General features: G+C 35.8%; 1 protein-coding gene across 1 annotated transcript; it reads right to left on the bottom strand.

Annotated features, from left to right (window-relative positions):
- Positions 1 to 7,088: 7,088 nt before the first annotated feature.
- Positions 7,089 to 7,481, bottom strand: LOC131078781 (uncharacterized). Its single transcript, XM_058016544.1, has one exon. The coding sequence runs from the start codon at positions 7,479 to 7,481 to the stop codon at positions 7,089 to 7,091; it is 393 nt and encodes a 130-aa protein (XP_057872527.1).
- Positions 7,482 to 13,850: the final 6,369 nt, after the last annotated feature.

Here is a 13,850-nt window from a genome sequence, read left to right as displayed (position 1 = left end):
ACCTCCGCCACCTCAAAACCCACCACTTTTGTCCCTGGATCTCACGGGGCTCGATATTAAGCTAGGATCAATGATAATATGACATCAATTCAATAAAAAATAAATGTCATCCTAAATGAACCATACATGCCACCCCATCTAGTGTCTTTTGCCTCTTCGATGTAAAATATTGTTGATGCAATCAGACCCAGTGATGTGGACCTAGATTAATATCGTTTGTGGAGAGAGGAGGGAATATATTATTCAAATGGCCTCTCCTATAGGAAAATCATAGACTTGAAAATAATCAAAGCCCACCTAACTTCATATTTCATTGACCCCACCACTAACTTACCAATTCCTTCAAATAAATCATACATATCCATGAGGTGGTGTCAACATCTTGCAATGACGACTCATTTTTGGGAGCAGTAGTGGATGGTATTTGACTAGCCACCACATGCTAATTTAGAGGTCCCCCAATATTTTTTGAGAAAATTATATGTAGGGTTTTTGATGGGTTATAAACCCAATTATTTTGACTTTGGGTCGTTCTAAGGTGTTGGTGGTGGCATGAGTTGACCTCAATCAACTTGTCTCTCATCAACACCAACAACATACACATGTCCTACAAACAAAACTAAAATTAATAACTAAAGTGACATATAATTTCACCAATCTACATGTATATACATGGTACTATAATAAAGCAAAAAAATTGAAATAAATTTTGAAAATTAAATTACATTTTTGTACAAGGTTTGAAACATGATCATAATCATCTGATGCAAACATTTGATCATTATCTTCAACTGTTGTTTCATACTTGTAATAACCCACTCTAATTAACCCAAAAATCTCAACTAATTTTTTTTTAATTTATTTATTTACTTATTATTAATTGTGTTTGATTCAATCACATATTCAAATACATCTATCCAAATAGGATAGGCATCCATCCAACTAGGATGGGTATCTAGCCATATGGGTTAGGTATCTATCCATATAGGTTAGGTATCTATCTATACGATACTAGGTATCTAACCATATGGGTTAGGCGTCTGTCCATATGGGACAAGAGGTTTCATCTATCCAATCTGGGATAGGCATCTACCCAAACAAGGTAGGCATCTATTCATAAGAATAGGATATGCTCTGCCTAGAGATTTTAGAATCATCGGGACCATCTGAGTCCTGAGCCACTCTCTAAATACTACACTCCCCTAATAGAAGTGCATCGAGATCACCGTCCTTAGGAGTATAAAAATAACTACATAAACAATCTTGAGTTCTGCCTCGGGAATTCAAGCAAATCCATACGAGATTCCTTCTGAGTATGCATTGAATTAATTTTAACCTTTCAATTAGTATTTGCACCATTTTATTAAAATACTAAGGATCTTCGAGAACCAACTACTCACCCATATTGAAATCCTAATCCCCATCCCTGAACGCTTGAGTACAAGGGACAACTCCATCCCTAGACTGCCTACATACCCGTTTCGGCACGAGATCAAGGCATAAAGTATGTAGTTCTAGTTTCTACCTATGGTTTAATGTAAATTTTTTGGTGGGTACGCAACCCTTTCTAGGGTCAATGTCCCAGATAGTTTCTCTATGGTTGCTACCCATGATGGTAGCTCTATAGAAAAAAGGCTCAAGGTGGCCTTCTGCTTGTGGCCTAGATAACTAATTCCTATTTCCTATTAAATACGTCACCCTTAATCTGTTATCACCTACTGAAATCATCAAGATAAAATAAATTTCAAAGATCACCACACAAATCCAATTCCTAATGGGGTTTTCTAAAGTTTAACTAATTTGATGTAAATTCACTTTAAAATTAATTATTTTAGATTATCGATCCAAGGGGGATTACCGGCCCCTTGGATTTTAACTTCCAAATGACCCTTATTTCTCCCCGACGATTTATAGGCATGATGCCACAGACGTCGTTGTTGCAGCTTTATTAGGCATTAAGTGCAGTAGTTCAACATGATGACATTACCCGTAAGCGTGACCCAGAGGCACTGTAGATACTGAATGCTACTGGTTTTTGGTTTCAACTCCTCTTGTTTAGTTGCCTAACTAGGAATTGAACTTTGAATTCATGAATCTTAAATGAAGCAATATACCGATACAATTATAAAAAAGAACCTATTATATTCAAGGAATTATGCTTGAAATTAAAAACTAAGCTATAAATTTTATGTAATTGAAAAGAACATAAACAAATCAACTACTTGAAAAAAGTATTTTCTTTGAAGGAAAAACTATGATAATAGTTGAAACTTGAACTAAATGGATGAAAGTACTAGTTGCTTGGAAACTATGATACTTGTAAAAATAACTTATGAAAAATGATTTGAATTACTTGCGAGATATAATTATTTTGGAAAAAAGTCATTACACTTTATGTATGAATCCTAACACTTGAAAGGTACTAAATTACTTGAAAGAAAATTAAATGATTAAAAAAAAAGGACTTTGGAAATGAATTTAACACCTACTTGTTTGAAGGAAAAAAAAAAAACTAATAATAATAAGCTCAACTAATTCTTCCATTTGAAGTAACATAAATTTAGTCTTTAATTATCTTCTACAAATGATAACCTTACTCAAATATGAATCATAATACTTGAACGAAAATTAAATGATCAAATAGCAAGATGAATTTAATGCTTACTTGTTTGAAAGGAAAAAAATATTTAATAATAAGCTTCAAAATAACCAGATTGCTTTTAATTACCAATGTTTGAAAATAAGATTAGAAGAGAGTCTAATTACTTGCTAATTAGCCAATATAAATAAATCTCCTAAATAATTCTAATCCATCTTCTTTTAGTTGCTTTATAACTAATGCTAAATCCTTCGCTAGATTATAAGGAGATAACTAAATATTCCTTCCACTTGAAGCAATGTCAACTTTACCCGTGGGCATTTCTACAAATAATAACCTTATCAATTTCCAACTCTTAGAAGAGAGCTAAGGTTTGCTCCTATATTTTCCCTCAATTAAAATTGTTGTTTAGTTTTCTAAGTGATCACGGAATAGGTTTCTTGAAACTCATTTGCTTAAACAATTTCGGTTTTGAATACTCTCTTTGCATCCTAATTAATACTAATACCATATGAATATTTAACTATGCAATTTACTTCTAAATTTAACGTTAATTAGATTTATCCTTACTAATCACTTGTATTATTAAGTGTAACTTTTCCTTTTTACTAGTCTTATGTTTCTTTTTAGCTAGAAGGTAAATGTTTTTAACTATTAAAAGAATTGATTATTCTCAATGCCTTGTATACTCATATCTTGGAATGTAATAAAGAAACAAATCAAATAATCAACTTTTCGAATTGAGGGAAATCTTTATCTAACATTAACTCATATTGCTTGAAAATACCTAAAAGGGTTACTATGACTCTAACCACATTTACTTGTTAGGTAAATTCCTTTAACCTTTGATACTTGTACTAATTGAAATATACAAAAGGTAGTTTTGAAATCCATTAATTAACGAACTTAAATATTTGAAATGTATTGAATGTCTTGAGGGAACCTACTTACTATTAGGATTTATTTGTTTGATGAAAAGATCCAAAACTATGGAATAAGTGTATCATTGGCGCAATAACATTTTCCTTTGCTTTGTTTTTCCTAAGTCAAACTAATTTGTTTAATAAGGAGATTTAACTATAATATCTACATCCTAAGAAGGATTAATTCAAGATGATAGATCTCTTAATGCTTGATTTTCTATTGAAATTCTCAAGTCAAGTGTTAATTGACCCTTTTGCCTTGTGCAATATTTATCCTTTCAAAACCCAAGGGACTCTTTTTCCATCATTGAGGAGATAATAACTCTTTAGAAAAAAAAGTTCAAAATTGCAACTTAAATTTCCATATTCAAACTCCAATAAAGCATCCATTAATATGAGTTAGACCCTTTTCGCTTAAATTTTCCTTTAATATTTTAATAATCTAATTCCTAAAAACTAGAGATGATATTTTAAATAGATTTCCATTAATCTTAATAAGGTTATATTATAAATAGGTCTCATTAATCCTTTTTAAATAGACCTCAATAAATAAAACCATTTTTCATTAAATAGACCTCAATAGATAAATCCATTTCTCACTAAATTTAATAAAGTTACAACTATTAAAATTTATAATTATAAACTAATCCTAAATGACTTTTTAATTACCAAATGCACAATTAAATTTCAAAGAATTATATAGTAATTTTAATAATTCAAAATAACTTTCAATATTCTAAAACATGTTTTAATTTTAAAATTAAAATAAAACTAAAAAATAAATAAATTTGAACTACTTATTTTAATAATACAAATAAATTTCAATTACTTAAACAACTTAAAATATAAATAATTTTTTTTTAATTATTTGAATTACACAATTTTAATAATATAAAATTTAATTACAAACTCTAAAGTATAATTTAATTTTAATAGAACAATTCTTAACTCAAAAAATATATATTATTTTAAACAAAAAATATTTAATAAAATTTGATTATTCAAAATTATATATATAGATTAAATTTTATCTTAAATAAACAAACTAAAATTTAAAAAAAATAAACTTAAATCTACAAACAAATTTAGAACTAAATTTAATATGTTTTTTTAAATAAATTTGATATATATGTTTATATGCCTATATATATATTTATTTATTTTTAAGGGGAATTTATTAATTTACTATATATCTATATATATATATATATAGAAACATAGTCCATGTGCTAATTAAGAGTTCAAATGCAAGCATGTGGAATTTACTAAACATATATTTTTTAGTAAACACACACACACACACACACACACACACACACACACATATATATATATATATTTCCAAAATCTATAGATTTACTTTATTTAATTTCATACATACATAGAGAAGAATATTTTTTTCCAAAATCTATATATTTACTTTTTGTTATTTCATACATGCATAGCAAAGAATATTTTTTTTCCAAAATCTATAGAGATGAATATGTTTCTAAAAAGCACAGAGATGAATTATATATATATATATATATATATATATATATATATATGTATTTTAATAAGTAAATAGCTACAGAGGGGCAACACCCTTGTATTAATCAAAATAAGAGAATACAAGGCCTGATTCAGTGAGAGCAATAGGGGGAAAGAACCAAGAAGAAAACCCCCTACCCTAGCTCTATTCCTTATACAAAAATACTAGCAATGGAGGCTGGATAAGTACAAAACATTAGTTGCCAACCTCTGAAAGTAGATAATAGAGGCCTTTAAAAAAAACAATAACCACAACAGAGAAACCAGAGAGAGAGGAGACAACCAAAGTCAAAGGGAGTCTTTAGAATCAACATCCACAGGAGCACGAGCCACATCCAGGACTATAGGGCATTCAGTGCCACAGTTCAAGTGAGCCACCGATTCTACCTTCTCACTAGGGAGTCGGTAGTCATTTGGGAACCACTCCTTGCCAAGCCCAAACCCCCAGTCATTACCATCAACCAAATCTCCATTCTCCAGCATACCAAATCCATTAGCACCTGCTAACTCTTCGTCTCGAAGAAATTTTTCCCTCCATTCCGACGTGAATCCGTTTTGAATGCCAACCGCCTTAAGTAGAAATTCAATATTCCTGGTAACGGCAGGCTAGGTTTCTTGAAGAGCATCAAAGTCTAGAGAGTTCACAATCACAAACTTCCTCACCTCTGCCCCATTCCCCAAGGACATATAGTAATTTTGGGGAAGCGGTATTCTCAGGTTGGCATCAATATTGTCCAACAAAACATCAAGTTCCCCCAACAGGCGATGTTTAAACACCATTTGAGTTAAAAGCTTTGCTCTCTACTTGCTAGTTCCCATGTATATCACCATTGCAAGAAAAAAGGTCAGGATATTAGTATTGGCTCTGTACCTATGATAAGCCATAAGGAATTCCTTCTCCAATATCCTTTTAAGGCTGTGAAGAATAAGAGGGTGTCGAGAGTAGAGGACCTCCTGCAAACGTTTGTCAGTGATTTCGCACAGGAAGGCCATTTGTTGACAAGTATCTTCAAGGAGAATTGGGGTCTCCATAACAAGTCACCGAGTGAATAATGCAAATGTTTGATGGAAAAATGAAGGCATTCCATTGTTAAATAGCAAGTCATCAAACCAAGGGATATGGGCACCAGGCAAGTAGTTCACACCAATTAATACACATGCGTGAAATGCTAGTGTCCAAATATCTTCTGAGCCAAAGCTCATCAACTTAATGTCAACTGAATTTATCCATCAAATAATTATAAGCAAATCTTGAAAGGATCTGGTTATAACTAGATATTAATCAAAGTAAACTTATGTCCAATTGCCACGGGGCCCAAACCGACACAGACCAATAATGATGGCAGTGTGCCACATCTCGGTGTCAAGAAGAAACATTACCAGGTGAACAAATCAACCAGTCGATCAATCCACCGGAAACCACGACCATTAGGTTAAGAAAAATTAAAGCGGTAACTGGGGAGGCAATGCACTGGTTTCCGCCACCACCGGTGGTTCAAATGGAGAGGATCTCAACCGGAAGGGGAAAGGAGAATGCAACTGGCAAGAAACTCAACCAGAGAGCACCCCTATCAATGAGATAGTTGGGATTCCATGTAAACCGATAGAGGCAATACTACCAGTTAGCACCGTCACCGACCGACCAATTAGAGTAACATTAGTTGGAAGGAAAAGACAATCGGTAAAGACCACTACCGACAAACTCAACTAGAAAGCACCAAAACTAGCAAGATAAATGAACCATCAACTGGTGGAAATTCAATAGGGGTAACAAACTAGTCAGAAGGATCCAATCAAAGAGCCAAGGGGGGGTCACCAATGACTATTGCCAATTTAGAGAGTCTATCAGCCTCTCCATTACCTTCCCTATAGATGTGGCTAATCCGAAATTCATCAGAAGTGGCTAGCAGCACCAGAATTGGTTGAAGCCACTGGTTAAGGTGCCAACTAGGGATGTTGTTACAATGAACCGCATTAACCACATTTAATGAGTCTCCCTCCAGATGAATTCTCTGCACCCCAAGCTCCTTCCCTAACTATAGTCCTCTTAAAGCCGATCTGAATTCAACTTCATTGTTAGTGGCAACTCCAATCTTTTCAGAGATTTCTTTTATATAGATACCATCAGAGTTCCTCAATATACACCCAATACCACTTTGACCTGGGTTTCCTGCAGAAGCACCATCAAAGTTTACCTTGCACCATCTAGGCTCTAGCGCTTCCCATTTAACACCCACTCTTGGATTGACCTGATCCACTGGGGTTCCCTTGCCAAAAAGTGGTGGAATGAGAAGATTTGGAAGAGCCAGCTTAATCTTCCAATCCCAGTCTGTATATATGTTTTTCTTTAATGAATTGGTTTGAGCCACCTCAATCAAGAGCTCAGTCAGGTGGTTCTCAATTTTCCCACATAGAGACATTAGGCTCATCTCTTTACCTTGGAAAATTTTGCGATTCCTTTCTTTCCAAATTTCCCAAATCAGAAGAGATGGTAAAATATAAAACAAATCAGAAAAAATAGCCTTTGCTGCTGGTTTAGGCCATTGCAAAAACCACTAATCTAGCCCTGATGGGAATTTCCCAAGAAATGCTACCAACAGTGGCTGGAGAACTTGCAGTGGATAATAGATGATCCATAGTCTCTTCATGCTCTTGACATAAAATGCATCTACTGGGTCCATTGATACCCATTGAATAGAGCCTTTCTTTAGTTAGAATCTTTTTTTGACAAGCCAACTAGGCAAATGAGCCTACTTTGGGAAGGAGATGTCGGTGCCAAAAAAGATTAACATGCCAATATTTTTTGTCTATACCCCTATTCTTACAATTTGTAACCAAAACATACTTTGTATTTACCATCAGAGGAACCACACCACCTAATAATGTCCTTTTCAGGGGAAGGGAAAATGACCCTTTTGCTAAGAATGTCGACGAACAAGTCTTTCTGATGCTGATCCAAGTCCAAGGGATCCAAGGAGTTCCATTTCCACTTAGCAATGCCATTTTCTTGGATAGGATAACCATAATCATAGATATTGTGGCCCCAGAGGTGACAAGTTTCTACCATAATAGGTTGCAGTGAAGGATTGAGACATAAAGCAGCTTCACCAGCCCAAGAGTCAATCCAATGTTGGCATTTTTGATGATTATGTTGTGATTGTCATTGATAGACACACACTTGCATTGAGATCACTTTTATATGTATGAGTTATGCTCAACTGGTATTTGTTCCAACCGGTATGAAGACCCCAAGCGGTTCGAGGATATCAAGTGGTACAAAGGAACGAAGTGACACAACTCATATTTTCCAATCTTCATTTTTATCAAACTGGTATTTTGTATGAACCGGTAATACTCTGTGATGAGTTACCAACCGACATTTTGTGATGAGTTACCATCCACTGATTGTTTGATGGTGCTGATACTTTAACGATGCTTTTTGTGTTGTGTTATAGAATATGTCTAGATGCATTGAACCTAGGAAATTGTATTGTAATCCTATTGGATCGACATGAAATTAGATTCCTTTATAAGGACATCATGTCTAGGGTTTTATGTTGTTGCTAGGGTTTAAGGTGGTTGATGAGTTAGAGAGAGTGTGAATGTGTGGAAGACTGAAGTAATGCTGGAATGCATTAGGAATGAGCTATCAAGGATCTAACCAAGCAATCTGTGCTATTTTCTAGATCACTCACTTGTTGATTACTCACATCTTCGACAAGTTTGAAGCCCTTAACCGGGTATGCCCAAAAGCCTCTTGTAAATCCTCTAACAAGGTGACAAAGATCATGAAATCTCCAAGCTGAAGCAAGAGATCAGTGCCCTAACTGCTCAACTCCATGTGAGCAAAGTGGAAAAGGAAGACATGCAAGGAGAACTAAACATGGCCATCTCCGAGAATGCAAACTTGATGGAAACAAATGCTGCTATTTCCAAAGAACTCTTTGAGTCAAAGGAAATACTTGCTAAGTTCAACAATAGAACTGTTAAGCTAGAGAAAAAGCTTGAATCTGCCAAACCTATCAAGAATACTGATGGACTTGGTTATTCCGATCATGAGGAAGGTGAGACCTCTGGTACAAATGCTGGAGCATCGAAGAAACAACTGGCATCAAAGGATAAAGGTAAGCAAAAGTTTAAACATGTTTGCTTTAACTGTCTTAAAGAAGGACATACTGCCAATGTGTGTAGGAGCAAAGCCTACAATAATTTTCCTTACTTCATAAACAATGTACCTAGATCCAATAAGTTCAATGGTAATTGTTATGCATGCAACAAGTTTGGGAATAGAGCATCTGAGTGCAGGTGTGTTATGAACAACACTAGAAGATATCCTCAGAGGACTCAAGGAGTTGGTCTGGAACCTTTTGTGAACCAGAATCACAACTGGTTTAATGCCTTTAATCATCAGTCAGGAAGCGGTGGCTATCAAGCAGCAACCGGATGGAGAGAAAACTGTGTGATCTGTCATTGTCATGGTCACACTGCTGCAACATGCAGGAGGAAGAGTAGTAACATGAATAATGGACCTTGGAGAGCACCTGGAATGGTCTGCTATCATTGCAACAAACTGGGTCACATTGCTAGATTCTGCAGAACAAAAAAGAACATATCAGATGACCTGCCAGTCACTCAGGAAGGAAAGATTGATATTGAAACTGTTCAAGTAGATATGAACAAAACCTAGAAAAAGAAACCAGCAATGTTGCAAGAAGAACCGGTTTCTGCACCTAGTGTGGAAATCACGGAACCGAAAAACTAAGCATCAGAAAAGCTTAGGGGGAGCAAACAGGGAAATGTTTTGAACCCCTGGTTTACACCGGTAAAAGAACTTAACCGGTATGTGATACCTGTCATTTGGCAAAAGACTAGAAACTGTAACAGGCAAATTAGGGTTTATGCCCTAATGGTGGAGCATTTATTATGATAGGTGAGGAATATGTTTAAAAGGAATTTTCAAATCATTTCTCACTATCATTTTTTGAGCGAAGAATTTTTTCAAGTGCAAAGCGAAGAAAAAGTGATTTGTGTTGCGATTCAAAGAAATTTCAAAACCCTGAAGAAGATTCAGAAGCAAATATCAAATGATCAAGAGAAGAACTCAAAGTGGTGATTCAGCAACCGACAAAGTGTGAGGCGAAGTGGAATTAGCAAGCCCTAAATTCTCTATTTTCGAAAGGTATTTCTTGATTTTTCTATTTTATCATGGCTTCCGCATCACATACTAGCTCTAGTGCACCCGTTGATTCTATGAACTTCATTCAACGCAAGCCAAATACAATGCCCTGTCAAAAGTACCTACTGGTGTAATAATGGAAGAAGGCATTTCTGATTATATAGATTGTAAAATTGAAGAGCTAGGGTCTCTCGCAATCCATTCTCAGCTAGGTCTATTCTATGGGAAGGATAAAAAGATCAAACCGGAGTATAGCATCTTGGAGAAGAAGAAGCTTCACAATGAGGTTTACTTCCTAGAGGATTTCACAGATGACCACATTTGAATCATTCTGAGCAGAGTTCATGGTGACAGGATGTATCTTGAGAGAATGCATGATATCACACCACAAGCTATTCATGCCGTCACTGGTTTCTGCAACGTCGGTGAAGTACCAGCCCTCAGGAAGGTGATCAAGATTGAATTGACCAAGCTCATTGGTTTAGTGAGTGACTCACGAGGAATGACTCTCAATTCCATCAATGATGACCTAGTGAAATATGCGTGTATGGTGATAGGATACTAGACGTTTCATGCCAATAGAATTAACTCTGTATCTACTGCAACGGTAAATGCCGCTTACAGGATGATCAAGGAAGATGCACCATTTGATCTGTGCACCTGCATGCAAAGGCAACTTCTGTTAAATCTCAAATCAATCAAATAGGATAATGCATTGAAACTTAAGTTTGGACAACTACTGGTAGGGTTATTCTTCTACTTCCAAGGTTATTTCCCAGGAGTTGGAGATATTCAGTGGTCTGCCAACCAACCGGTTACCAAGTAGATCAAAGAGAGCCTGCAAGCAGTAGGAACCGGTTACCCTGAAGTTCTGAACAAGTACTTTGATGAGTTCAAAAGAAAGATGAGCCTAAGGATGAGGATATCCAGTGACATTGTCAAGAAATATGAAGATGACATCTGCTTTATCATCAAAGTGGATGAATGCATAATGGAGGCCGTTGAGCCTAGACAAGAAGAAGTTGAGTAGGAAATTATTAAGTATTTATGTGCTAATGACCGGTCACCTTCATAAATTAGATCTAAGACACTGAATTCCTTGTATAAGTCTTTAGACAATAAATGGTGCATTTCCATAGAGAAGGAACATGAAATAAGGGAGAAAGTTTTTGCCCAACACTTTCCTGACCTGTCCAATTCTGACCTATTTGAAGTCATCAATCAAAATAAAGGACTCTTCTTCACTAGAAGGAGAAGACTCTGGTTATTAGAAGGGAGAATTGATGATGTCAAAAAAGACACTCATCTGCATATGACAACTGCTATACATACACACAAACTGCTTCAAGCCAACAAGAAGGCTGAGCAAGAATCGACAATAACAAAACCAGATGACGTGTTTGATAATGAAGGAAACCCGGTTACTGAACCTATAGACACTATTGATGTTGATGCTCTGGATGTAGAGGATGTTTCTCAGGGTACACCATCAGAAGCAATAGGACAGAAGAAGCAGGTTGAACAAGTAGAAAAGCAAAAGGAAGTAGAGGACAAAAAGGAGGAAGCAAAGAAGCAAGTGGAGGAGAAGAAAAAGGAAGAAGATGAGAAGAAAAGGAAAGAGGAGGAAAAGAGAAAAGAGGATGAGAAGAAAAGGAAAGAGGAGGAAAAGAGAAAAGAGGATGAGAAGAAAAAGAAAGAGGAGGAAAAGAGAAAAGAGAGAGAAGAGAAAAAGAAATAAGAAGATGCGAAGAAGAAGAAATAAGAAGAGGATAAAGAAGAGGAGAAGAGAAAGGAAGCGAAGAAGAAGAAAGAAGAGGAGCATAAGGAAGAGGAGAAGAGAAAGGAAGTGGAGAAGAAGAAAGCAGAGGAGGATAAGGAAGAGGAGAAGAGAAAGGAATTGGAGAAGAAGAAAGCAGAGGAGGAAAAGGAAGAGGAGTAGCAAAACGAAGCAGAGAAGAAAAAGAAGGAAGAAGAGAATGAAGAAGCAGAAAAAAGCACTCAGATGGAGACTCCAAAGGCAACCGATAGTCAGGCCAAACCGGCTGACCTCACCAGTCGTATTGACCTCTAGTCTGCAAATGAAATGGAGCTGCTATAGAGCATTAAGGTTTCTCAAGAATGCCTTGAAGTGATAAGGAGGAAGAAGGAGCAAGATGTGATCCAAGCTATGGTGGACACTCTTACCAGTTTGTTACCTGGCACAAACCTCCCCAATACTGATTCATCACTAGCACAATTGAAGCTCCTATGCACCATAGTGGATGATCAGGTGCAAAGCCTAGAAGAGGTAGTAGAGGCAAATGCCAAGAAAGAGCATCAAAAGGCTTTCAACATTTCCCTGGTGAAGAAGCTAAATGAGCTCCGGTCCAATCTGGAAAAAGCTCAAAAAGACATAAGGGATGCTCTGAATGAGGGGAATCTACTACTGAGTAAGATTTTACAACCCCATCTCTTCTATGATGATGTGCTTGTATAGAAGCAAAAGCTACAATCTGACTTGTAGTTATACATGAGAACCTTCAAGCCACCATATGACTCTTTTACAACTTATGAGCAAATCATTCATCGGTTTCATATACAGTCTTCCAAAATAGAGTTGGAAATCAACAACCAGACTCGAGATTTGTAGGAACTACAACTGGTTCTACTCCCACGCTTGCAAATACTTTAGAAACGTTATCTCAATCTGGATGCCTTAACAGTGACTCAAGAGATGAGCACAATAGACACCATGGAAGAACAGGTCTCCCAGATGCAAACAGATAAAGAAGTGGCTACCTCCCTACTTGAGTCCTAGTCCTTATCTATGAAACAATTTGTGTAGGACTTTAAATTAGTTTTTGACAAGTTTTTTCTTTATTGTCATAAACTCTTATTCTTTTAATACTAATGAAATAGGGGTTGGTCTGTAATATTTTGTTGTCATTGTTGGCAAAGGGGGAGAAGTATAAATTTTGAATGTTTTGATGTATACTTTCATGTTAAGAAGTAGTATACACCGTTAAGAAGTAGTATACACTGTATTTTTTGTAAAAGGGATATTGTATATGCTTAGGGGGAGTAATTTTGATTATGGCATATTTTTGTTGTAAAACACTTAGATGTCAAAATTCAAGTGTTGCCATCAATGCCAAAGGGGGAGATTGTTGTCATTTTTGATGATTATGTTGTGATTGTCATTGATGGACACACACTTGTATTGAGATCCCCTTTATATGTACGAGCTCATGCTCAACCGGTATTTGTTCCAACTGGTATGTTGTATTCTAGTCTTTAGACTATCAGTGTTTTGTAGAAAGTGTTTACCTATCTGAAGTGGTATGAAGACCCCAAGCGGTTCAAGGATCTCAAGCCATATGAAGGAACGAAGCAGCACAACTCATATTTCCCAGTCTTCATTTTTGTCAAACCGGCAACTGGTATTTTGTATGAACCGGTTATACTCTGTGATGAGCTACCAACCAGAATTTTGTGATGATTTACCATCCACTGATTGTTTGACGGCACCGACACTTTAACGGTGCTTTTTGTGTTGTGTTATAGAATATGTCTAGATGCATTGAACCTAGGAAATTGTATTGTAATCCTATTGGATCAACATGAAATTAGATTCCTTTATAAG

Source organism: Cryptomeria japonica, chromosome 2 (genome assembly GCF_030272615.1).
Source record: "Cryptomeria japonica chromosome 2, Sugi_1.0, whole genome shotgun sequence".
Taxonomy (NCBI): domain Eukaryota; kingdom Viridiplantae; phylum Streptophyta; class Pinopsida; order Cupressales; family Cupressaceae; genus Cryptomeria; species Cryptomeria japonica.
The sequence above is the reverse complement of the archived record's forward strand: the minus strand, read 5'-3'. Positions and strand labels throughout refer to the sequence as shown.

Coding starts and splice junctions, on each gene's coding strand:
- LOC131078781 (XM_058016544.1), bottom strand. CDS start 7,481: ATGAGCCTAATGTCTCTATGTGGGAAAATTGAGAACCACCTGACTGAG.